General features: G+C 37.4%; 1 protein-coding gene across 2 annotated transcripts in view; it reads right to left on the reverse strand.

Moving 5' to 3' along the window:
• Positions 1 to 333: 333 nt before the first annotated feature.
• Positions 334 to 27358, reverse strand: part of DBT (dihydrolipoamide branched chain transacylase E2) — a 54577-nt gene continuing 27552 nt past the window's right edge. Inside the window, exons 5-11 of one of the 2 annotated variants that reach the window (XM_030325362.1) lie at positions 18496 to 18617; positions 13455 to 13671; positions 12652 to 12818; positions 8648 to 8725; positions 6985 to 7176; positions 6759 to 6830; positions 334 to 2023 (exon numbers count right to left, since the gene is read on the reverse strand). In XM_030325362.1, the coding sequence (XP_030181222.1) occupies positions 1856 to 2023; positions 6759 to 6830; positions 6985 to 7176; positions 8648 to 8725; positions 12652 to 12818; positions 13455 to 13671; positions 18496 to 18617 (1016 nt within the window). In that variant the 3' untranslated portion in view covers positions 334 to 1855. The remainder of the gene's footprint in view (positions 2024 to 6758; positions 6831 to 6984; positions 7177 to 8647; positions 8726 to 12651; positions 12819 to 13454; positions 13672 to 18495; positions 18618 to 27358) is intronic. The other variant, XM_030325363.1, reaches the window with a different exon arrangement.

The raw sequence follows: 27358 nt of genomic DNA on the forward strand, positions 1-27358 counted from the left end.
TGGTTAGTCATTTAAAAGTCTGCAAATGCCATTAATAGGGAATTGGTTAAATTATGGTACATCCTCCCATAACCCTCCCAGACAGGATTAGCAACATTTATTAGACACCCTGATAGCACCCTGTTTTTCTCCCCAGTTAGACATGTAATGATATTTTACTTTTTAGAATTATTTAATACCTGCCTCCTCTATTTGACTGTAAACTAATGAAGGCAGGGACCATGAGGGCAGGCATTCTATGCCCAGTGCTTAGCACCATGCTGAGTATACAGTAGATGTTTAATATCAAATGTCTAACAAACACACACAGAATATTATGCAGCCACTTAAAAGTATGATAATGTAGAATTATTTATTGACATGTCAAGTTACTTGTGATATAATGTTAAATTAAAAAATCAAATTATAAAATAGTAGATAAAGCATGATCTCATTTTTATAAAAAGAATAGCTATGTATACAGATACCTTGATCAAAATGTTAATAGTGGTATGATCATGGATTATTTTATTTTCGACTCTTTGTACTACCTAAATTTAAAAAATAATAACATTCATTTGATCCATTATTTTCTAATCTACAGGTCATTTTCATTTTGAAAAAAATCAAGCAGATTTAAAACAACTTTTTTTCTCACAAAATTTCACTTGAACATATAGTAATCAATTAGAAAACATTAGAAGCAAACTGGATTTCTGAATGCAAATCAAAACATTGGATTATATTCACCTTGATGCTATTTCTGATTAAAGTGGGCCTCTTACAAAATGATCATTATGATATTTTCATTTCTGTATGAGATTCATTATTTTAATGTCCATAATTACTCCTTAGACTCTTCTCTCTCTTGTTATGCACATTCCATCTTAGGATATGGAGAATGGAATACATCTTAATTTCTTATTCTATTCTATGTTTTAGCTGAAGACAAGAAAGATAAAACATAGTTAAAAGGCAATGGACTTCTAAATGTAAGACAATGTCAGCGGCTGCTACATTTAAAGCACTTCTCTTACATGAGGCAAGTTTGCAGAGGTGGTTTCTTTCCTAACAACACACCAAAAAGTTACCAATTCTAAAAGAATATTCATTTTAAGCAAACACTTTTGATAGCCTTACTGGTTATAAAACTATAACTGGGATTTTTTTTTTTTTTTTTTTTAAATAAGCTCTATGCCCAAGGTGGGGCTTGAACTCATGACCTCAAGATCAGGAGTCACATGCTTTTCCGACTGAGCCAGCCAAGCACCCCTATAATTGGGCATTTTTAAGATTAGCTTATAATTTTCTCTTTTAAAAGATACTAGTTTATATAAACAAGACATTTACAGATAATCTCTACAAAGCAACATAACCGTGGATATCTTAAAAGTTTAAGTATAATTGCACTTTTTTATACAACAGTTAGCATTATTGTGGGGAAATGAAAGATACTTTTGTGTGTAAATTCCATTTCCCAACTAAGTGTAATTGAAAAGTTTCATTAAGAGGCAATCTAAAATTAAAAGAGGAAAAGAAAAAAAAATAGGGTAAATACCAGATATTGCAATCTGTCTTTTAGTAATGTTAATTTCGTTGTTCTTCCTAGTTTCAGTCCATGGACACAAAGACCTCAGCACCATAGTAAGAAGTCACACTATTACCTACAAAATGTGACAGCCCCGGGAGAACTATTACACCGTTATTCATTTTCTGTAAAATGTCTAACAGAACAGAGATAAATATTGTGCCTGGGAACCTGAATCACACAATACAAATCTATTATAATAAAAATTGTGACGAAGAACGTGTGCTGTGCAGCAAGGCTCTACATGTTCTTTGGACGCTGAAAAAGTTCAATGACGCCTTATACTCTTCATTTCAGATCTAGGAGCATAAAAGCTGGGTTCTCTAAGTAGGATTTCCACAAATTAGAGAAGCGTGACATTGTAGCACCATCAATAATTCTGTGATCAGCTGACCAGCTCACGTTCATTATCTGTGCCTTAAACACTTCTCCTTTCTCGTTAAATCGGGGAAGGACCTAGAAATAAGGCAAAGAACAGAGTCAAACTTCACTTGCTCCAAGTACAAGCTTTAGCAACAGCAATGGTGAAAGATTAGGCAACCCCCCTTCCTGTGACAGAAAAGAAAGGGGCATCCCAACGACTTGAAAATTTTTCCCATCTCTGTACCTGCCTCAAGCTTTTCAGTTTCTCCAAGGTACTTCCTGTCTCCTGTATAATTTCCTTATATACAGTAAATCTCTTCTCAGATTTCAATTTGTTTTTAACAGTTATTTATTGAGCAGCTACTATGTGCCAGGTACTCTTCTTGACTCTGGGGCTAAACCAGTAAACAAAACAAATAACAATCCTTGCCTTCCTGGAGCTAACATTGTATGGAGAAAGAGAGAAAATTAAGATAAATAAGCAAAATACATAGCATGTTAGAGAAAAGTACAAAGGAAAAAATAAAGCCATGTGGAAAGGGGAGAGAGTGTAGGCAGTGGCTAGATGTAGGCAACATTTTTTGTTTGACAGGGTGGGCAGGAAAAGCCTCACCATCGTTTCCTTACTGAAGGCAGCGAGGAAACAAGCCAGATGTATCTTCAAAGAGAGACAGAGGGGAAACATGACTTTGGAGTGTTAGAGGAACAGCAAAGTAGGCAGGGTGGCTGCAGTGGAGGGGCAGGGGTGAGAGGTGGGAGATGAGGTCATGGATGGAGCAGAAAGAAAGTGGGGCACACTGTCAAGGGCAATGCTTCTCAATCTGTTTTTGGTAAATGACTTATTGTTATTAAAATTTTTTTTTTAATACAGGGGCGCCTGGGTGGCTCAGTTAGTTGGGTGCCTAACTTTGGCTCAGGTCATGATTTTGTGGTTCATGGGTTCGAGCCCTGCATCGGGCTCTGTGCTGACAGCTCAGAGCCTGGAGCCTGCTTCGGATTCTGTGTCTCCCTCTTTCTCTGCCCTTCCCCGACTCATACTCTCAGTCTCTCTCTCTCAAAAATAAATAAAATAAAATAAAATAAAATAAAATAAAATAAAATAAAATAAAATAAAATAAAATTAAATTAAATTAAATTAAATTAAATTAAATTAAATTTCTAATCCATTGCAAGCTATTTTTAAAAAATATATTAAAAGTAAATTACTAAAAGAAAAATTTAAAAGATATATAAAACGCAAGCCCTAACTTCTTGTATTAGATTCAATACACCAAAAATCACCTGTCAAACTGCTGTGAAAGCATCTAAGCCCTACTCTCCCTTTCTGTACTGGTGTCCTCACAGTCTGGATACAACATTCATGGCCTCACATGGGTACCTGATCACACTGCGTAGCACCAGTGGAAGGCCATATAGGCCACTGCAGCTACTTTGGCTCTGATCTAAGTGAGGTGAGAAGTTATTGGAGGTTTCTGGGCAGAATGGTCATTTACTGAAAGGGGAAAACTTCAGGAGGAGTAAGTTTGAGGGTGGGAGGTGGTGAGGAAAGGAACAGGAAATTCAAGATGCCTAATTAGATATCCAACCAGGATATACGAATTTCCAGATCAAAGGAGAGATATAAACTTGAGTGTCATCAGTATATAAATGGCGCTTAAAGCCATAAGATGGGATCAGATAAAGAAAACGGCCAGAAGGGAGCCCAGGAATAGCCCACAGCTTAAAGAGAGAATCAAAATCTTCCTTGGGAGATAAGGAAGTTTCAGCAAAGGAGCCTCAGAGGGAATAAGCAGTAGACAGAAGGAAAGCCACAGTAGCAAGGTATTCTGTAAAGTCATAGTGAAAGATGTTTTCCAAGGAAATGGGATGGCTCAGGTGACTCAGGTGCAGCCAATAGGTCAGGGAAGACAAGGACAGAGAACTGAGTTATGTAGGGGTTTTCGTAACTTAGACTTTTTGGCAACAAGAAGTTCAAAATTTATAGTAAAAACAGAAAATGACAAAGGAGAGATGACTCTATGAAAGAAAGGGATTAGAGACACACTGTTCCTACCCAACAAATATTAGAAGACTTATACTCCAAGAACTATTCTTCATAGCTTGATGAAATCATGGGTAACAATGATTTGGTAAAAACACACCTATTGAACAGATATCTGCACACCAATGTTCATAGCCGCACTATTCACAATAGCCAAAAAAAGAAAACAACTCAAATACTCATTAGAGATGAACAGATAAACAAAAAGTGATGTACACAAGCAGAGTTTCTTGGGCCAAGGAAAAACTTCAGGAGATGGATGGTGGTGTGGTTGTAAACACATGAATGTACCTAATGCCACTCAACTGTACACATTAAAATGGTAAACTTATGTTTTGTAGATTTTACCATAATTACACACACACACACACACACACACACACACACACACACACAAAATCCAGAAGAAAATACCTCTTATCTTTAAGGAAAAAGAAAAACAAAACTTTCTCAGATAGGTATGATGGCTTGGAAACTGTAGGAAGTCAGAATTCTGTGAGATTCAAATGCTGGGTGGAGAATGGGTGACAGGGAAATTATATTCAGAGACACTCCTGATTTGTAAAGAACAGAGTCTCATTATGTGTTTCTGGATCTCTCTCCCTATCTCCTCTCTATGCTAAAAGGGACAGTAGATGCTAGGAAAAAGGAGTAACGTAGTAGCTGAGGTATTATCTGTAAGAAAGCAAATCAAAGGCTGAATGAGGGACACCTGGGAGGCTCAGTAGGTTAAGCGTTCGACTCTTGATTTTGGCTCAGGACAGGATCTCACAGTTTGTAGGATCCAGCCCCATGTCGGGCTCTGTGCTGGCAGGATGGAGCCTGCTTCAGATTCTCTCTCTCTCTCCCTCTCTCTCTCTCTCTCTCTCTCTCTCTCTCTCTTTCTTTGCCCCTCCTCTGCTCATGCGCTCTCTTGTTCTTTCTCTCTCTCAAAATAAATAAGTGAATGTTAAAAAAAAGTTTTAAAATATTGGAAGTGCAATTACAGGGCTTTATATTCTGTTTTTGGAAGAGAATGCTTAACACTGAAAAATTATTGATCTGATGAGGGCAAGGTTCATATTTATGTTGCTTGGAACTCTAGTTACATGTTGTCTCTGCTTCAAAGCCTTCCATTCAGATAAGTAACATTTTGTTGTATTACAAGACTCTAAGGAGGGGTGCTTGGGTGGCTCAGTTGGTTACATGTCCAAATCTTGGTTTCAGCTCAGGTTCATCATCTCACAGTTCATGAGATCGAGCCCCACATTGGGCTCTGCACTGACAGTGCAGAATCTGCTTGGGATTCTCTCTCTACCCTTATCTCTCTCTCTCTCTCTCTCTCTCTTTCTCTCTCTCTCTCTCTCTCACACACACACACACACACACACACACACACACACTCTCTCTCTCTCTCTCTCAAAATAAACAAACATTAAAAAAAAAAAAAAAGGCTGGGGGCGCCTGGGTGGCGCAGTCGGTTAAGCGTCCGACTTCAGCCAGGTCATGATCTCGCGGTCCGTGAGTTCGAGCCCCGCGTCAGGCTCTGGGCTGATGGCTCAGAGCCTGGAGCCTGTTTCCGATTCTGTGTCTCCCTCTCTCTCTGCCCCTCCCCCGTTCATGCTCTGTCTCTCTGTCCCAAAAATAAATAAACGTTGAAAGAGTAGTACGTTTAAAAAAAAAAAAAAAAAAAGGCTGAATGAAAGTATCTGTAGAGGCTTGATGCCAACACAAAAGTAATAAACTCATGAAAGACAAGTCCCAGAGATACTCAGTGTGGAAGCATCATAAACATAAAGAAAAAAGATTCTTCTGAAAGCATGAAGACCAAAATCATAGTCAATGTGGTGATGACATTTAATAATGGTGGTACTGAGATGGAATCCAGGGGCTTACTTCTTTTAACTCTAGTGGTTCTCAACACTGAGTTAATAGGGATGCCCAAGCCCTATCTGCTACACCCCACAATTGTGATTCAGTTGGTATAGGGTGAGCTTAGGCATTTTTTTCCCAAGGTCCCCACATAGCCAAGGTTAAGAATCATTGCAACCCTTATTCTAGGTCAGTGTCTCCTAAAACATGGCCACAGGTCACTCAAGTTGGAACCACCTGGGTTCTTATTTAAAATGTTAAGTTCTGGAAGCTCGGTCCCCAAGGCTAAGAATACTGCAATTTTTTTTTTTTTTTGAAGTTTATTTATTTTGGGAGAGAGAGAGAGAGAGAGAGAGAGAGAGAGGGAGAGAGAATCCCAAGTGGGCTCCACACTGCCAGTGCAGAGCCTGATATGGGGCTCGAACCCACAAACCATGAGATCACGACCTGAGCCAAAACCAAGAGCCAAGATGCTTAACCGAGTCACCCAGGTGCCCCAAGAATACTGCATTTTTAACTAGTACTCTCAACGATTCTTGAACAGAGCGAAGTTTGAGAAAAATTCTCTAAATGGTGTCTCACTGTGCTATAAATAATAATTTGTACTGGCCTACTATTATCTTTGGTATTCGGAAATAAAAATTTTTGATAGAAGTAGATTGGCTAGATTTGTGGTTATCCATAATGACTCACATCAGTGCCTGGCATAAACCACGATGGTTGATCCATACAGAACAATCCAGATCACCACCATGTTATACACAGAGGCAGACACTAGAATTGCAGGCCTACCTCTTAGGAAGAAATAACTGGCCTACGGAGCCAAATGTTATACTCAAATCTACAAAGCAAGGGAAAAACCGCTGAAATGTCACTCTGTTGTGTTTACTCTCCCAATTTGCTAAGACTCTTTTACCAGTTAGTTGATAAACATACCCTGATGGATCCGAGAGCCCCAATTGCCACTTCGGGTGGCAGTATCACTGGTTTGGCATAGGTCCCACCAATCTGAAAAAAAAAAAGAAAAGAAAAGTAAAAAGGAAAAGTAGAAAAAGTAAGCTTTTGGGGAACAAATGGCAAATGCAATATTGTATTTTTCATTGAATATATGATCAGAAACCTTAAGTTATGGTTTATGAATTTGAACATTCCTATTACTCACTGATCCGATGTTGGAAAGGGTAAATGTTCCTCCTGTAAGGTCAGTGGTACTGAGCTGACCTGCAGAGCCCAATTTCTGAAGGCGGTTCAACTCAGTGGCGATCTCAAATATAGAGCAGATCTGAACGTTTTTCACATTAGGGACAATCAACCCCTGCTCAGTATCCATTGCTATTCCAATGTTGTGAGAAGCCTAAAAAAAAATTATAGAGTAAGCCTTTTCATAAGTTAACAGAAAAGAAAAGAACAACCTTCACTATCTTATAAAAACAAATGCCAAAAACTGTTTCTACCAGATTGGTGATAATTTAAATAATTTTTAAAGGATTTTAAAAGGATTTTTTTGCAAAAGATAAATTTTTATTGGTAAGAATATAGGGCAACAGGCTATTTCTATACATTACAGGGGATATATAAGCTGGGGGGTATATAAGATTTTCTCGGGAATATTTATCAATATGTACCAACATTTATAAAACTTTGTGTTTAGGAGATAAATATAGAAGTATATAGAGATACACAGGGATATTGAGTTCAGACTAAGTCTGAGAAACTGCAAAGAATCAAAATGTTTATCAATAATAAGCCACTGGTTAAACAAATAACAAAATTATGTTTATTGACATGTAATGATGTCCATTATATATTAAATGAGAAAGGAATAAGTTTAAAACCTTTAAGTTAAAAACACAATATGTATAAATACGTATGATTTTTTTTTTTTTAATTTTTTTTTTTTCAACGTTTATTTATTTTTGGGACAGAGAGAGACAGAGCATGAACGGGGGAGGGGCAGAGAGAGAGGGAGACACAGAATCGGAAACAGGCTCCAGGCTCTGAGCCATCAGCCCAGAGCCTGACGCGGGGCTCGAACTCCCGGACCGCGACATCGTGACCTGGCTGAAGTCGGACGCTTAACCGACTGCGCCACCCAGGCGCCCCCGTATGATTTTTTTTAAGTATGTGAAAATAAAATCCTGGAAGCATGCACGTCTCCACACAAACAGTAAGTTATTTTAGGGTCATAGGATTGAAGGTAAAGATGGTTACCTTCTTGTCTGAATATCTTTTGCAACAAGTATATACTTAATCAGGGAATTGTATTAAACATATGTATGAATCATATTGTATGGGAAGATTTTAAATCCAACCAGCTAAAATATCTAAGCTCACTTTCTAATAAGAAATATAAATAAGGATCAGCATCCCAAAAAGTGTTCTCGGTTTCAATAAATCTTCAGTCCAAACAGAAGAGTTCAGTCAAGTGGAATCCATACTTTCATTACTTTTCCTATTTCTGGTTAAATTATTCTGGTTTTAAAAACTGCAGGAACTCCATTTTGAGAGAGGTTATTCCTTTGAGGGGAGGATATGCACAATGGTTAACATAATCCACTGCTTGACAGCCATTTATTTCTATTATTTTAAGCGATAAACCAAAGGGGCTTAAAAATGGTACTCCATATATCTGAACAGTATCATTATTAACAAATAAAATCATTAACAATAGTAACAAATTATACTTCGGTTTAATATTTTATCTCATACCTTTAATTCTAGTCTAAAAAAACCCCGCTGTTTGAGGTACAAAAGATTTTCTAACCTACAAGTTCATCTGCACTATTTTCTGTATTTGCAAGAACTTGCCAGAACACATAGCCAACCTTATATGTTATGTTCTGGCAGTTTTCATCCACAGAAGCATTAAGGATAGGAAACTGTAGTAGTCCCAAGGAAGCAGCCTGTTTAACAGAAAGAGAATGCAACATTAGTACTTTTAACTCAGGAAACTGGAAGCAGTAAGAGGTGTGAGGGAGGGAGGGAGCTTTATTTAATGATGCTTAATTACGCTGAGCTTAATTTCAAGTCTATATGTACCTAGGTATATTACTCCCACTGTTACCTCCAAGCAGGCGTGCAAGTAGGTCACCCTAATCACTTAAGAATAAAAGATAACATTGTCAAGCAGCTGTAAACATCAAGATTTTCAAAATGACTATACAGATCAACCAAAGTACCATAGAAAATATCTAAATTCTATGTGATTTCCTCACTTGCACATAGAATCTTACATGAGAAGTAAACTTGTAGTTCAAAACACTGAATTAAAACACAAAAAGGTAGTAAGCTGTTTCCCTGTGGAGAAAGAACAAGTGATAAGCGTTTCCAAGGGCACCGACCATGCTCGTGTTCCAATAGGTGTCTTTGGCCTAGTGAAGGGCAGAGCTGGTGTGAACATTTACTTTAGAGTTCACCTTCCCAAACTCTCCCTCCTCTGCCTTCTTCTCCCTTAATCTTTTTTCCTTTTTTTTCCTCTTCTTACTTTGTAATGTTCCTCTTCTGTCCATATTCAAGTTTTCCTAACTGTCCGCTAAATGTTTTCTGTATCTGTTTCTCTGCCCATCCAGGATCTAATCAAAGTTCACACATTGCATTTGGTTGTCATGCCTTGTATTCAATTTTAAAAATAGGAAAATAAAAAATGCTTAAAACTGTCCTTAAAATCCAGCCCTCTTTATCTAGTCCAATTAAGAGTCCTTTACATGTACTGTGTTAAGTGTTATTTTTGTCTGTAGGTCAGTAGTCATGTCAGGAAAAAAAAAAAAAATTAATTTCCTTGGGGCGCCTGGGTGGCTCAGTCGGTTGAGCGTCGACTTCGGCTCAGGTCATGATCTCACGGCTCGTGAGTTCAAGCCCCGCATTGGGCTCTGTGCTGACAGCTCAGAGCCTGGAGCCTGCTTCGGATTCTGTGTTTCCCCTCTCTCTGCCCCTCCCCCGCTCATGCTCTGTCTCTCTCTATCAAAAATAAGTAAACATTCAAAAAAAAATTTTTTTAAATCATTTCCTTGAACTAGAGAGTTAAAGCAGGTTTTTTACTAAGCATTTGATTTGACAGCTGTAACTTTAATCTTCTCTATATAAAAATCCATAACTAAGGTTAAAGCATTACACATAAAAACACTATTTTGAATGTAATCCAAATTTTATAAAAGAAAAACCAAAGTGTGTGTTCACAGATACGAGGTCATTTTTTCCTTCTACAATAGATTGTAGTATTTTCCAAATGTTCTGAAGTTTACATAGGCAGAAAAAAATGTTGTTTGAAAACAAATAAAGCACACTAAATTTTATTTTCAAAATAAAGATATTTCATTCAGATTGGAACAATGAAGAAAAATAATAAAAGAAGTTCAATATATTAAAAAGTTGGTCTCTGCTTGCTTCAAAACAGACATCACCAGTGTCACTCACATTATTTTTAACTCTCCATTTTCCAGCTCTTTCCCTCAGCCTACAAATCTGTTCCAGTTTTTCTAGGAGGGGAGAGGGCAGATGGAATCTTTCTTCACCCCAAACAAGCACTATAATTGCCCTCTGTGCCTATGCTCTATCTGCTTTTTACCAGATATTTTTAGTGTCTTCCTCAATTTCTATTCATTTACCAACTAACTGGAATCAAGCTTCTACCTCAACAATACTTTATTCAATCAGTTCTGGGTAAGGCTACTCATGACCTCTTCATTACTACTCCAATAGCCTGTTCCCACCCTAACTTTTTTTTTTTTTTAAGGGCTTTATATTTAGTTATTTTTTAAGTAATCTCCACAATCAACATGGGGCTTGAACTCATGACCCCAATATTAAGAGTCATATGCTCTACTGACTGAGGCAGCCAGGTGTCGCCCATCCCAACTTCCTTCTTGTCTCTTGGTATGAGAAGCTGAAGAAATGGCCCCAATGGTTCAAGCCCGTCTTGTATCCATGCCCTCTGGTACTGCTCTGAGCTCAGTCATGTGACTTGCTTTGGCCAATGAAATAAGAACAAACTTGATGCAGCAAAGCTTAGAAACGTGCTTGACGTTTCTGCTTCCTCTCTTCATCCCTGACAGTACTATGAGACCACGTGCAGGCTAGCATGCTGAGGGGAAAAGAAACATGTGAGGGGAGAAATGAGTTATTTCTGCCAAGGCCATCCTACACCAGCCCACCCCTAGCCAACCTACTAGCTGTCTGTAGACAAAGAAATAAATCTGCCAAGATCAGCAGACTGGTTCTGTGGACTCATGAGAAGTAATAAATGGATGTTATTTCAAAGTACTAAATTTGGGGGTGATCTGTTGATACACTGACTTCTAGGAGACTCTTTCCTGGTTGTCATACCACTGACTCCACTCACTTTCTTCCACCGTCTCTGCCAACTCAACTTGCATCTACCCCTTAAATGCTGATGTAAAATCTGTAGCCTTCTTTTCTTCTCATTTGCACACAATTTGGGTGATTTCATCCATCTGATTCAATTACTGTGTCTCTAAAAATGACTCTATAGCTAAAATATAACCCAGATGTCTCATTTATAGACATCTATTACATTGCATGTTTATAGAGCATTCGCTTAGTTGTTTAGGGTAGTTGCTAAAACAATGGAGATTAACAGTTTCTGCCCCAAGAAGCTCAGCATCCAGTGAAGAGAAAACAGAGCAAACACGTGCAATACACTGAGATACACTGCAATGAGAAACAAGAGTATTTAACTCAAACTGTGACAGCTACAGAAGGCTTCTGGAGGAGGGTATTCCTGAACAAAATTGGGCATTTAGGATGTGCAGGCATTTGATCAAGGAGGAGGGGGCACTTCACGTGAAGTCTTATAGTCCAGCAGCCATGCAGGCTTAATCTGATTAGAACAGGAGTGACTGAGAGATAAGGCTGGAGAGGTAGGCAGTAGAGACTGCAATAATATTTGTATGCCAAATGAAGGAGTTTAGAAACTAACCTGAAAACAATGAAGGAGACCACTGAAAAGAACTGGGGAATACTACAGTAATTTCATTTATGGAAGGTCAGTCTTGGTACAGTACGGAGAAAGGGCTAGAGGGAAGCCAGCCACACTAGAATTAGAGATACCAGTATGCATTTTTGAGTAAAACAGATCAGAACCCAAAACTTGCCTTCTCCACTTATAAGTTCCATATATCCTTGACAGGCTTCTCAATTTCTCTGAACCCTAATTTCCTTAACTAGAAAGTGAATATGGCCATATTTACACGTCAGGAGTATTCTGAGAATTAGGAGAGATAATGTATATAGCATGCTTAGTACATAGTCTGCCACATGGTACCTGCTTCATAAATGGTTGTTAATGTGAGCTAGATGTTGAGCTGCTTAAGGTCAGCTGACTGTCTTGGTTTTGTTTTGTTGTTGTTGTTTGTTTTGTTTTTGTTTTTTTGTTGTTTTGTTTTGCTTTGTTTTTGACTGTCTTCTTTTATAATGGTCCTAAGGCCTAGAAACAATTCCCAGGACGTTCAATATAAGTTTGTTGAGTAAATGAAAATGAACACATGTCAGTGATATGCAAGAACGATACCAAGTCTCATTTTTGTCCAAATCAGGATTTTGCTGGAGTGATCTTTTCAGAATTAAAGGCTTTACTTAACTGGCAAGACAATCCTTTAGCTAGCTCAAAGAGATGAGTTGATAAATTACGACACAAATTTCAATTTTATAAATTCCTATGAAACAAAGAAATAGTGCACTTGTACATTTTTCTAACCATATGATATGGTGAAAAGTAATATTTTTATCTAAATCCATGGTTAACACATTGTATATCTGCAAAACAAAATTTTAATGGCCTATTCAAGCCCTGTTTGAAATGAATGAATCTCACCTTTAAGAAAAAGGGCAAAAAGGAGAGTTTAATTCCACGGGCAAAAGCAATGGGTTTTAATTCTTCTCGTAACTTAACCAGTTCAGTAAGGTCAACCTCATCACAATACCCAAAGTGAGGTATCTTCAGGGCTATAGACATGGTCTTGACCATTGCTTTATGAAAGCCTGGAAAACATTAAATACATATTTTTTTTGAATTCTTAAATCCTTTAAACCTTTTTACTAAAACTGAAGGTTCTCTAATGTCTTTTACTTTTCCAACTAAACTTTTCCTCTTGAGGCTACCATCTTTATTACGTGATTTGAAAGACACTAATTCCAATGCTGAAGCACTGATTACAGCATAGCACCCAAGGTCAAGTGTAATAACATTAGGAAGTAACTGCCTTCAATGCTGTGGTATATAGAAAAATATAAAAAGATGCAAGCCATGTATTTACCTAATGGATTTCTTGCAAAGCCATGTTTCTGTAAGTTAATTATCCTAAGAGTTTATAACTAACAAATCAGAGCTAGTTATTTGGAAGGTAACTAAAAATTATAACATCTTAAGTCTTCAAAAAGAGCAATTATCAGTATACATGTGTATAGTCCAAGAAACCTGCTAACGTATTACTCTTCAGAAATTAACAGAAATACACTGAAACTTTTCTGGAAAAACTATGTTATTTCACTGCTAAAAAAGGGGGAATTTGAACTTTCCCCTCAGTAAGAATTGAAAACACCATACTATACAGAACGATCTAGTGAAGTAAATGTCCCCAGATAACTTGTCCTAGTGCCTTACATTACTGTTATTACCTTTTATGGGTTCTGTTTTGTCTTTGCCTGTGAATACTGGAGGCTTTGATATTGGTACGGGAATAGTTCTGTCTTTTGGTTTGGGTGGAGGTGGCACGATTTCAGCTTTTGGTGAAGGAGGTAATATAGCTCCAGTCTGCTTTTCCAAATAGTTGAGAATATCTTCTTTAAGTATTCTGCCATCTTTTCCTGAGCCAACAACTTCACTCAGCTTAATCTAAAAAAATGACACATTTTAATGCTAAAAATAATACTATCTAAAAATAAATATGTCCATCATTTAAATCTCTAAATGGAATTTAACCAACTGAAAAAAAAAAGGCTCTCTGCCCAATAAATTAGTATAAGGAAAGAACATTTTTATTATCTTCATAGAATGCTAACAAACAATAGCTGCCCTTCATATGTAATCATTTGTTACTTTTTAAAATTCATTTGTTACTTTTTTTTTAAGTTTATGTTTTAAGAGAGAGAAAGAGAACATGCTATCTCACATGAGCAGGGGTGGGGCAGTGAGAGAGGGAGACAAAGGAACCAAAGCAGGCTCCTCACCACAGCAGAGAGCCTGATTTGGGGCTTGAACTCAGGAACTGCGAGATCATGACCTGAGCCGAAGTTGGACACTTAACTGACTGAGCCAACCAGGCGCCCCACATTTGTTACTTTTGTATATACTGTTCATTTGCCAATGTGTTAACAATGCAGTATTTACACCGTCCATTTGCCAATGTTGTAACAATGCAGTATCTGCATTGCAGATACTCTGCACTGCACTGCATATAATCCATAGCTATGAAAACTTACATTTTTAAAGTCAACTATTTTTAAACTTCTTGCAGTTCTTACTAGATTTTTTTCTTTTTTGGAGACTATATAAGAAGAACTCAAAGTTTAAAGAGTTAAACACTGTAACAAATGTCAACCCATGTTTCTGACCTTAGAGAGCAAGATGGACTCACTCATGTCAAGCAGTGACTTAAGCAGCCAAAGGTATTGCAGCTAACAGCAGGCCGCATCACCCAAACCAGCGTAGTACTAAGGACTGATACCAGTAAGGTCGTGAGAATCTGGAAGAACCAGGAACTGATTCAAATCACCAGAGGCCTGTCAAAGCCTAAGACTAAACTCCTTTAAAAAGGGAAGACTTCTGTAGCAAACAGACTCTCCAGATGCTGAGCCTTCCACATGTGACTGCATTAAAAAGGCAGTTACCACCAAAAGTTCACCTGACTGATCTCTGAACAGAAGACATCTGATCCTCTACTTCCTGAACATAATAAGCAGCATGTGCCAAGAGGTGACCCAGGCCACAGCGAGTCCTCACCTCAACTCTCAAATGCATACCACTGACTTCGAGTTTGGTTTGTTAACCTCTTAACCCTTATTGTATCTTGTTTGTTGTGTTGTATTGTGACATGTATGAAGCCCAGTTAAATGCTTTATGATTGAATAAAGCTGACATTGTGGAAAGACACTCATGTACATGCCTTTATGGCATGTTTAAAGGAACCTGGCTATCAGTACTACTAATAGTTAAAATAATCATCATACAAAAGCTCTTAGTTTTTTCTGATAGTTGTTTAAGAAAGATAAGTACAAAGCATTGAAATTAGGGGTGCCTGGGTGGCTCAGTTGGTTAAGCATCCGACTTCCGCTCAGTCATGATCTCCAGGTTTGTGAGTTTGAGCCCTGCACAGGGCTCTGTACTGATAGCTCAGAGCCTGGAGTTGGCTTCAGATTCTGGGTCTTCCTCTCTTTCTGCCCCTCCCTCACTCATGTTCTGTCTTTGTCTGTCTGTCTGTCTGTCTCTCTTTCTCCCAAAAATAAACATTGAAAAAAATGAAATTAATTTTATTGAGTCATATTTGGAATGTTGAGTTTCTCAGCCCAAGTTAAATGGCACATATGTTTTATTATTGCTTCCTACAGAATAGTAAATGACATAATTCCACTTTCCACTAGACACTCATTGTGAGATGGTGATTTATGACAAGTATATTTTTGGTCTTCCTCCCCTGATCTCGCACTGAGCTCCTGAAATCCTTGAAATGACCAGTGATAAAAAAAAGTGTCTTTTATTATGTTAACGAACCTTTGTAAAGCCCTTAGGGAACCTAAAGATGGAGGCTGGTTGCCAGGGGAACAACCAACTGTGTGATTAGACATTTGTAACTTTCAGTACCCCTACCCCAGGGCAGGAGGTTGAATCAGTTGCTAACAGGCAATGATTTAATCAGTAGGGGTTATGTAATGAAGCTTCTAAAACACCCCAAAATGCTTGGAGGCATTTAGAGAGCCTCCAAGTTGAACACTGGAGATTTGGGGAGATGGGCACACCTGGAGAGGGCATGGAACCTGTCCACCTCTTTCCACATATACCTCTGTGTCCCTCCATCTGGCTGTTCCTGAGTTGTATTCTTTTATAATAAATCAGTAATCTGGTGAGTAAATGAGTTTCCTACGTTGTATGAGCTGCTCTAGGAAATTAATCAAACCCAAAGAGGGGATTGTGTGGACCTCTCATCTGTAGCCAGTAGGCCAAAAGTATAGCTAATAACCTGGGCTTGCGATTGGCATGCTAAATTGGAGGGTAGGTCAATGGAACCTTGTCTCTGTAGGTAGTGGGTCAGAAGCATTGGTGATAACCTGGCTAGAGAGCATAGGAAGTGTTGTGGGGGAAGGGTGGGCAGTCTTGTAGGATGGAATCATTAATCTGTCAATTCTGGCACTGTCTGTGGGCAGACAGTGTCAGAACTGAGCTGAACTGTAGGATACCCAGTTTTGTCCAGAGAATTGCTTGTTGTTGTTGTGGGGACCACGCCCACTCCCGATATACACACTGGAACTGGATCCAGGAACCAAAAAGTTTCATGATTTTTTTTTTATTAAAAAAATTTTTTTAATGTTTTTATTTATTATTTTTGAGACAGAGAGAGACACAGCATGAGCAGGGGAGGGGCAGAGAGAGAGAGGGACACTAAATCCAAAGCAGGCTCCAGGCTCTGAGCTGTCAGCACAGAGCCCAACGCGGGGCTCAAACTCATGGAGTGTGAGATCATGAACTGAGCCGACGTCAGACGCTTAACCGACTGAGCCACCCAGGCGCCCCCATGATTCTTTCTGAAAACACTGTGATCTGGCTTTATTTAATCCCCTTTGTGTTTGGTTACAGAGATAAAATATTCTTGTTAAATTTAATTCTATTTAAATAGACACATAAGCTTAGATGATGGCCTCATACTTAGTGTGTATTAATTAATTTCTCAGGGTTAAGTCCTGCTTCATTCGTATTAGTGCTTCTCTAAGGATGACTTCAGAAGAATAAGACTTTATAGTGTCAAACATTTAGTTTATAACAAAGAATTTTGAGAATTTAAGCAAATAATTTTAGGTAATTTCAAACAACTGTAAATGCCATTGGTTTTTAATTTGATTCACAATTTATAATTTAATAATTTAAATTATAATTCATAATTTAAATTCAATTAATAAATACATAAACTGTGAAAAAAGAAAAGGTGATTTATAACAAATCCAGTGATTTCCAGTAATTATACAAATCTCTAGTTATTATACATCTTTAAGAAATGGCATAGGAAAACAAAATCATGCATTGTTATAGGTAGTTTTTCTATATAATTAAGAAAAAACATTAGTAAAAGAGTTTATAACTTTCAAAGCAATACACAAGATTATTTCATCTGATGCCCATAACAATGTAGTGTTTCATACTATTATTTCTATTTTCTATTATGCTAAATAGTCTTCATATTTGAACACATTGAATCACTGCATAAATTTTCATTAAGTGTTTATAACATAATTTACCCAAGCATATTCCTCATTTTGAACCATATGTGCCTTCTCACTTTGGGCTATATAAAACACTTGGAAGAATATATCCTAGATTGTTTCCTTGGGACAGTTTCCCAATGTTAGGATAATTGTCTAAAGGGATATGAACATTTTAATGACTCATTACATATTTCTAAAATGTAAGCTTCTTTTTTTTTCCCCACTGTGACTTAACTACTTCTCTCAAAAACAGACAAAAATCCTGTATTGTGGGGTACAGTGGAAAGAACCCAAGTTTGAAAAAAGACAAATTCCCAGTTCAGCTACTTATTTGATTTTAGGCAGTTTAATCAACTTCTCTGACTTTTGTCATCTGCAAAATGGGGATAATCAAAACCACCCTGCAGGATGGCTGTGAGGATTAGAGAGAACATGTACATGGTGTCTGACTCATAAACGCTCAAATAACAAAGGCAATAATTGTTGAGGCAGTATGTAATGATCAAGGGCACTGGTTCTGCAGTCACAGAATCTCACTTCAGGATCCTGGCCCCACCACGGTGTTAGTTGTGTGATCTTGGACCTGTTACTTGACTCTCTCCAAGTCTCTAAATAGCCCCCATAATTTATAGCATTGTTGTAAAGATCAATGAGATAACACGTACACACTTATTGCAGTACCTGGGGGCCACCTAGCCCTAAAGGGAAAGCACCAATGACTGGATGATAAGAAGGAATACAAAAGGCTGGTCTGCTAGCCTCAACTCAGTACAATTCTTTGGTGTTCTCCAACTCCTTTAAATCAGATCCTTGAGACCACATCGTTGCCTGGCCCATTTCCCTTTTCTTCCCTTCTCTATCTTGCTTCCCTCATTCCCAGAAAAGGTATTCTCTCCCTCAGTCACTCCATTACATGCACCCAAACCCCTGTCTCAAGCTGGCTTCTAGGGTGCCTGATCTAAAACGCTAGTATTTATAAGTGTTCAAAAAACGGTAGCCCTGACTATTAGGCTCTAAGGAAGAATAATAAAATCCCATTGCCCAATTAATATAAGTAAGAAGTTTGCAATTTCTTCTCATTTCTTATTGGTGCTTTTATGCAACAATCGCTTCTCAGTAACACACATTTTCATTTTCCTTTAATCTCAATTTGAGTCATCTCCTCATGGGAGAGCTGGCTACTTTTTCATAGACACAAATGGGTATTTTCTGTGTAATCTCACACTTAAATACGAAGGAAACTTACATTGTTTTCCATTGCTAGGCGGCGAACTGCAGGGGTGGCCAGTGTTTTCTGGCCCTTTATCTCTTGGTGTGTGTGTTCATCATGGGACACAGCAGGAGTTTCAACAACATCTTCTTCTGAATCTGGTAACGAGGTAAAATGGTACTCTTTAGTTGAAAATGTTAAAAAAATAAAAATAAGCTTAGTGGCTTATAATACACAAATAAATTCAACTTAAAATTTATAGTCAGAAGCATACTAGTCAGGCTACTTCAAAATGGGAAAACACAACTACATATTGGGAAACAATTGGGGGAGAGCAGAGGGGTGTACTGGCACCTGGTAGTTTAATGATTATTACCTGGTGTTTACTTCATTTCTGTAAAAATCATGCAGCAGCTACAACTTAAAAAATGAAAACTTCTTCAATAAGTTTTAAACATTTTGTATTTTAAACACTTTCCTAATAAATTTCTCATATTTACAAATAGCATAAAATAAGAGTCAAATGTAAGACAAATTACATGAAAGAATCATGTAAAATCTGTGACAATCTTAAAATGCTTTCCCCAAATAATAAAGTATTTATAATTTTTCTCTGCTTTGAATACAGCTTAAGGAATGCTGTGGAAGATTTTATTTTCATGGCTAATGCTAATTTGGTTGGACCATTCTCTAAATCTAGAATATCTATAGAAGAAAAAGTACCCCAGACTATTAGCATGTATTTTCCAGGCTATTAGCATGTATTTTTGCAACCCAAAACAAAAAAGCGTTTGAGAGCATTTCATTGTCAGAGTCTGATGTTTGGAAATCAATGCTGCATAGCAGAAGTCTCTGTGGGAATAAGTGCATTAGAGACTAAGCCTCTGAAAGCAGGCAACTGAATTTGCTTTGACATTCGATTCAAAGCCAGTAACAATTCTCCACTGCTCCACCTATGGAAACAGTCTCTTCATTCTTCCTCACTGGTCTATGAATTGGCCCAGTGGAGCTCTCACATTTCCCCAGAAGGAGACAAAGGGAAAACAAAACAACTTGTGTTGCGCATGAAGGGTAGCAGAATATGCCACCCCAAATATGCCACTTTGGTATAGTGATTCTTTTGAGCTGCAAGCACTTGAAAAACAGCAAATGCAGGCAGAGACATTCTCTGAACTCTCATACACCTAAAGGTGGATCTTCCAGAAGCAACTCCACTGTCATAAATCCCCTCCCTAGGAGTTTCATCCACCAGGGAAGATTGATTCTTATAAAAGAGGAGAGTAGAAGTCAGCAAACTTTGTCCCAAACTGTCATACCTCCCATCTATTCTCTAAGGACCCATTCAACTTCCACGAAAACTACTTACTCTCCCCTAAGAGGACTTTTCCCATTTCCCCTTTCCCTATAGAAATGCTATTTAAGCCTGAACTCTAAAGCTACCTCTTTGAGTTACTCATCTTTCCCTGGGTGTCTCCCATGTATAGATGAGTATGTACACATGTTAATAAACTTCTCTTTCTCTCTTGTTAATCTGTCTTTTATTACAAGAGTCTCAGCTAAGAACTCAGAAGGTTAGTAGGTGAATTACTTTTCCTCTCCCACAAGCACCTTTTATAGGTAAAATACTGCACTACATATACAATATCATAACTTAATCTTTACTCCAACTGTATAAGATAGGTGTTAGTATCCCATTTTATAGATTTAAAAAAATTGATACTTCAAAGATGAAGGATTGGCCCAAGTTCACACAGCTAATAAAACTGTGAAGAGCTGGGATTCATTCCTAGGGTTGACTCACCCTGTGCTGTTTCCATTAGTTCATGGCACTAGTGAATTTTCTTTGTAGTCAAAGAAGCTAGAATACAACTCCTATTGTTCAAGGCATAATTTTGTTGTAATTTGAGAAACCTGTAGTATTGTCCACATCTGTTAAAGTTACTGGAGAAACTAGTAAGAAAGAAGGAGCATTAGGAACTAAGGTGCAAAGGGAAACCAAGGGAATTCAAACGTAGGAATTCCAAATCTAACCTGATTTAATGTGTATTTTTGCTGAAAATATGAGAAATATATAAAAGCCCAAATATATACAAAAGTTACAGGTTTCCAAAAGATCACTGAATTTATTGCCACTCACCTTTCTGGAAAACATTCTGATATATGACAAAGTAGGACTGCCTTTTAGAATAATAATTTGAGTACAAATATGAGTAATAAAACATTGGTGAGAAGTCATTCATATTATATATTATTTGAAACAGTCATATAATTGTTGGAAGAAAGCTCTCTTCAGCACTAAATTACCACCTATGTAGTACTTTAGATCATTTTCTAAGTGTGTATACAAACATTTTCTCCTGTGATGATCACAACACTGTTACAGGAATGCAGGGCAGATTTCTTACTTTTATCAATGTACAAAGAGACTCTAAGGAGGATGGAGTTAAAGCTAACCTAAAATGTCATAACTCTCCCCAAGGGATGTGATTTTCATGGTTCTAACACTATACTCTGATATGTGGGAGTTTATTCTTTTAGTAGTGGATTTAGGAATACAGAGTTTTAAAAGACTTAATTAAATTTTTTAAAGAGCAACAAAAGAACTCTGGTAAATAAGCACTTTTTGTCATGAAAACTGTCAATTTAGTGTTGCTGATATTCCTCATGTGAAGCAAATTTATAATAGAACTATTATTTCAGATTAACTAAATAAAACATTTGAATTAGTAAAAATATTAAAACTGAAGGGTGCCTGGGTGGCTCAGTTGGTTAAGCGTCTAACTTTGGCTCACGTCATGATCTCACGATTGTGAATTCGAGCCCCGCATCGGGTTCTGTGCTGACAGCTCAGAGCCTGGAGCCTGCTTCGGATTCTGTGTCTCCCTCTCTCTCTGCCCGTCTCCCACATATGCTCTTGCTCTCAAAAATAAATAAACATTTTTTTTTAATTTAAGAAAATATTAAAACTGAAATTGACACATTCTTAGGTATTTTAAGAAATATTTCTAAAAATGACAGTAAGTAGTCAATTAATTCACATAATTGGGGAAATTTTTCTGGAGAAAACGTTTTGAAGCACTTGAGCACTCAGGGTGTTTGAAACAATGTGTTTTCGTAAAATGTTTTAAGCTTTGGTCTCTGCAAAACTGCTTAGGAAGACCTTTTTTTGTAGAACAACTGTCAACTTTAGTTCCTATATAAATCATCATGAATTGAGAATTGATGACACTCCAATCAATGAGATCTCACTGCATTTTCTTTCTCACTTCAAATTACTGAAATAGCTAATACAATCAACTCAGTCTATAACTGGCTGAATAAAACTAAGTCCTACCTACCATTCGTTGTGTACTTACTATGCTCGGGCATTATACCATGCAACTTATGCCACTGGGTGTAATTTAATTAAATGACATGTAATTTAATTAAATGACATCTTTAACTCAGAACATTGTATTAATCCTGGCAAACATTTTAATATTATAAACTCTGTGGGACACCTTAACTGATATTGTTATAGCAGAACTTCACAAACATGAGTATCAACAGTGTTAGGAATTCATTCCCAATGTTCGAGATGCAGAATGGAGCTGATACCCAGAGGCTCTGAATAGAATTTTCAGTGGAACAAAGTGGTTAGCAACATGGGCTTTAGAATTAAACAAAGCTGGGGTCAAATTGTAGTTCTATCAGTTACTGGCTATGTCACCAGAGGCAAGATATTAAATCTCTGTGGGTCTCAGTGTTGCACATGTCAAATGCAGACAAAAATCTACATAATTTAATCTATATGATTATATGAAATAATGTGTATATAGCATTAGCAAAGAGAAAGCATTCAATCGATGATAGGTGGTGATGTTAAAGGATAAATGCAATATAATCAAGAATAATATTAGTTTTATAAAGAATTCTGCTACAGTTTATGTTCCTTCCTCTCTTTCCTTAATATTTCCCCATGGTGGCAAGTCTCCACAATTAGGATTACTTAGGTATAGTGACCTCTTAGTTATCTGGTGGTCAAACATTCTGGCAATTTAATCCTGCACATAGCTTCAGGATCAGAATACCTAAAACAGCTGCCATGTGGCCTCAGCATTAAAACCATGCCCTTGCCCCAGAAAATAGGAATTTAGACTCTCAACCAGATCCTACTTTCTCTTCGTAGTAAACACTTCTTAACAAACTTAGTTATCCGTGTTCCTGGAAATTTAGGAAGGAGAGTGTTGGCCTGGCACAATGATAATGCTAAGAAGTAGATTGAAAAATAAAAAGCCAGAAGCAGAATTATGTTGTTTCCAGAATAATAAATGTTCACTAACATGTTTTTGCATAATGAAAAAAGATTTTAGGCTATACTCAATACCCTCACTTTAAGAAGGAGTAAAATATATAAAGTTTAAAAGAAAATCAGGGTGCCTGGGTAGCTCAGTCAGTTAAGCACCTCTTTTTAAAATTGTTTTTTAATGTTTATTTATTTTTGACATAGAGAGAGAGAGAGACAGAGCATGAATAGGAGAGGAGCAGAGAGATAGGGAGACAGAATCAGAAGCAGGCTCCAAGCTGTCAGCACAGAGCCTGACGCAGGGCTCGAACTCACAAGCTGCGAGATCATGACCCGAGCCAAAGTCGGATGCTTAACCCACTGAGCCACCCAGGCGCCCCAGCACCTGACTCTTGATTTCAGCTCAGGGTCATGATCTCACGGTTTGTGAGACTGAGCCACGTGGTGGGCTCCATGCTGACAGCAGACAGCCCAATGCATAGCTTGAACCCACGAACTGCGAGATCATGACCTCAGCTGAAGTGGGATGCTTAAAGGACTGAGACACCCAGGCGCCCCCAGTAAGCTCTTTTCAAGTAGAGGTCTATCTACGGTCAAAGCACTCATAGATGGGACTTGGACATCACAAGTAGAGTTTCCCTCATCAAAATTACCTTGATGCTCCAGCCTTGGAAAGGAGACAACACCACCATGTTACAAAAGGTGGTGCCAGAGAATATTATTTAAACAAGCATTAGAAGACAGGATTAATCTCCAATACTACTATTAAGATGTCTAGTTTTGGGGCGCCTGGGTGGCTCAGTTGGTTAAACGTTGACTTCGGCCTAGGTCATGACCTCGCCATTCCTGAGTTCAAGCCCCGCACTGGGCTCTGTGCTGACAGCTCAGAGCCTGGAGCCTGCTTCAGATTCTGTGTCTCCCTCTCTCTCTGCCCCTCCCCTGATCATGCTCTGTCTCTTTCTCTCAAAAATAAACATTAAAAAAAATTTAAAAAAAAGATGTCTAGTTTTGATCATATACTCTTAAGGGTTCTATGCTATAATTATTTTCCACCTGTAAAATGGAAATAATATATTTTATACTTCTAAAAGACTTTTTGTTTGGTAATTTTCTATTTATAGTATAATTGGTTTTACTAGCACTAAAACAAAAAAACAATATAAATTCAATATTATTACAAATTCTTAAGAAAAGGTTCACAGAATATTTAGAAACTGTCCCATTTCTAAAATTAAAGAGAGGGATATATAAATGTTTCGTAAATTGAATCTACTGTTCCATAGGCTTGCTTATATATAGGTTATGCTTTACAGTTTATTCTTATAGTAAAAAAATACAATAAAACATAAATGTAAAAGCAAAATGAAACTACAGTGCGAGATAACTGTTCAGAATACACTCTGGCAAACAAAACAGAATAGCTAGCAAATGATCAGTTCTCTATGAGAAATACTATCAGATACTTTTCACTCTGAACATAACCAACACAGTCTCATTTTTTTACAGACATACAATAAACTGCACAAATATAAAATATAAAATTTGATAAACTGTGAAGTATGTATATACACGTAAGCCATCACCACAATCAAGATAAGGAACATGTCCACCAGCTCCAAAAGATTCCTTATACCAAGGAAAACACTAATCAGTTTTCTGTCATTGTAGATTAGTTTGCATTTTCTAAAATTTTATGCACATAGATCATACAGCATGTTTTCTTTTTGGTTTGGCTTCTTTTGCTCAACATAATTTCTTTGAGAATCATTCATGCTGTAGAGATTAATTTTTGTGAAACAATTCTCTAGAAAAAAATACCCGTATTCTCAAAAAGTTCTATAATTTTGTAATTTGCTATATATCAAGATTTGTTAAGTTGAATGTCATTTGAAACGCCAAAATAAACTCTAAAAATAAAACTGAACAATAAAAAAACCCATAAATCTCAGGGTGCTGAGATGGCTCGGTCAGTTGAGTGTGTGACTCTTGATTTCGGCTCAGGTCGTGCTCGTGGGATTGAGCCTCGCATCAGGCTCTGTGCTCAGTGTGGATCCTGCTTAAGATTCTCTCTCTCTTTCCCTGTGCCCCTCCCCTCAGCTCATGTGTGCACTTGCTCTCTCTAAAAATTAAAAAAAAATTTTTTTTAATTTAAAAAATCCACAAATCTCAATTGTTTACTTGTTCATATAAATAATTCTTTTTTTTTTTTTTTGGATGGTCTAGATTGGTATCTAAATCTGGTTTAAAGCGCCTGTCAGGGTGTTCTAATTCAATGACATCCATAATAGTGTTCAGCATTTTGCTTGCCTCAGTTTGTGCCAAGACTGCTGCTCCCTAGTGGTCTAGTGGTTAGGATTCAGTGCTTTCAGTTTGTGCCTCTTTCCTTTCTAGGTCCTAACTAAATTAAAAAAAAAAAAAAAAAGTCATTGATCCACCATAATAATTTTGTGTTTCAGGTAATTTTAAAAGGTGAATTCTTTTTTGGTTTTAATATTCTTAAATCATGCCTTTCAATAGAAGTTTGGCAATCAAGATAAAAGGAAACACCCCTACTACCTACTTTATGGTCTCTTGTCCATGCCACATTAAAAGGAACAAGAGCCCCGAAGAAATAGATTAATTCCAGATCTGGGGCAGGGAATGTACAAGGTGACTTTCAGATCATCTTCCTGTGTCAAAAGCAAGGAAGCTTTTGAAAATTAATGAGGTCATGTTAAAAGAACACCCAGGAGCGACCTTGAAAGGGTCACTCCTACTAACAATTTGAGCATTAAAAAGAATGATTATAATAGATTAAACACAGCAAATCAACTGAATAGACACAAAGAGAAAGTTAGAAATTTAATATCACTATTTGAAGGGGCTATCAAAGCAACTCCTTGGCAAGGGAAAAGGATGAACCATTTATTCTGTTTTTCCAGCAGGAACTGTATTTCAGGGTAACTAATAGGCCCAGCTGATGAGGGTGAAGTGCCCCTTTACAGAATAATGCCAGCTAATAATGTAAAGATACTGACAGAATCAAAAAAAAAAAAAAAATCATCATTCCACAACCACCAAAGCAGTTGTTGATTTAGGCCAGGATTCTCAAATGATTATAGTGCCAAAGTGACACCACCTGGGTAACTTTCAGGCTGCAAAGGATAAAATGTAACTGTACAATGACGGGGCAAGGGAATCATTATCCCAATTCACTGTTTACACTGAGCGTCACTACAGCAGGTAATCTAGATGTTATGGTGCCCTGATGTGAAGCAATATGAAGTACACAATATCACCCATGATATATTCTAGCCAAATATTTAACTTGAACCTAGCCTTTGAAACTTGCTTTCAGTTTACAGGAACTTACCATGGTAAGAACAAGTCAAACACCGTCATGGAAAAGCAACAAGACACAAAGTGTGACATTCTGCAAAACAAATGGCACAGTCCCTTCCACGAGTCAGTGTCGTGAAGCAACATGTGGGAGAGTGTAAGTCATGTGAAGAGAGACCGTGGGCAATGTAGACTCCCATATTGGACCCTAGTTTGAACAAACCAACTGAAATTTCCAGGACATTCTGGGGTCAACTGGGGAGATTTAAATACAGTCTGATCATCAGATAAAATGAAATCATTGTCATGAAAACACGTACGTAATTAAGCAAACAGATTCGAATACAGCAAACACAACATATTACTCTGGTAAAAAATGACTTCAGTGCGTATGTGTGAGCTTAGAAAAATGTCTGGAGTGATATACATTCATGTGTTAAGAGTGATGATTTCTGAGTAGCAGGAATATGTTTTTATTTTCTTATTTTCGATTTTCTGCATTTTATAGCTTGCTACATGCACACATATCCTTTTATAGTAGAAATTAAATAAATAATAGGAAGACTTCAATAAGTCATCTTCCACCTTCTGGAGGCAACATGTCATAGTGGAAAATAATCTGGACAAAGACAGGCCATGGAGTTCAAAATTTGGCTCAGTCACTGACCATTGGGCAAATTGCCGAGCCTCTATAGGTTGTGTTTAGTTTCTTCATCCATTAAACTGGAATACTTCACAAGTAAGGATAAATAAAATAACAGTGAAACTTTTCATAAACTGTCAAGTATGACTGTGGAATTAGTGATTGTTGTTACTGTTAGTATTAAGTATATAGTCTGCAGAATTACAAGTCAACCAGCCACTGTAATTCAGAATTCTTCTGGACTTTCGAATGATACTACTAAAATTCTATTAGTATTCTATTCTATTTCAGCACTTCTCAGACAGATTGCTGGCTTAGGACTACATCACAAAACTTAAGCCACCTCCAGCCCCATCCCCGCATCCCCCATAGCAGAGCTGTTTCCTAGATGACATAACTTTAACGTATCACAAAAATGCCATAAGGAACTTCCGAGGTAGACAGCCATCTAGCTGTCTGCCAATACCAGGAGAGCCCACTGTTTTAGCTTTCCTCTGCAATATTTTCACAAGGAATTCGCTTTTGTCAGGATATCTACTGCTTATAAGTTCCATGGTTGTTGCTTTTTCTAAATGCTAGTTTCTTCACTTTTCATTATGATTTTCCTTCCTTTCTCTTCCACTTCCCTTCCAGAAGTTTGGCCTTCATAACCA

The sequence above is a fragment of the Lynx canadensis genome, chromosome C1, assembly GCF_007474595.2.
Source record: "Lynx canadensis isolate LIC74 chromosome C1, mLynCan4.pri.v2, whole genome shotgun sequence".
NCBI classification, from domain to species: Eukaryota; Metazoa; Chordata; class Mammalia; order Carnivora; family Felidae; genus Lynx; species Lynx canadensis.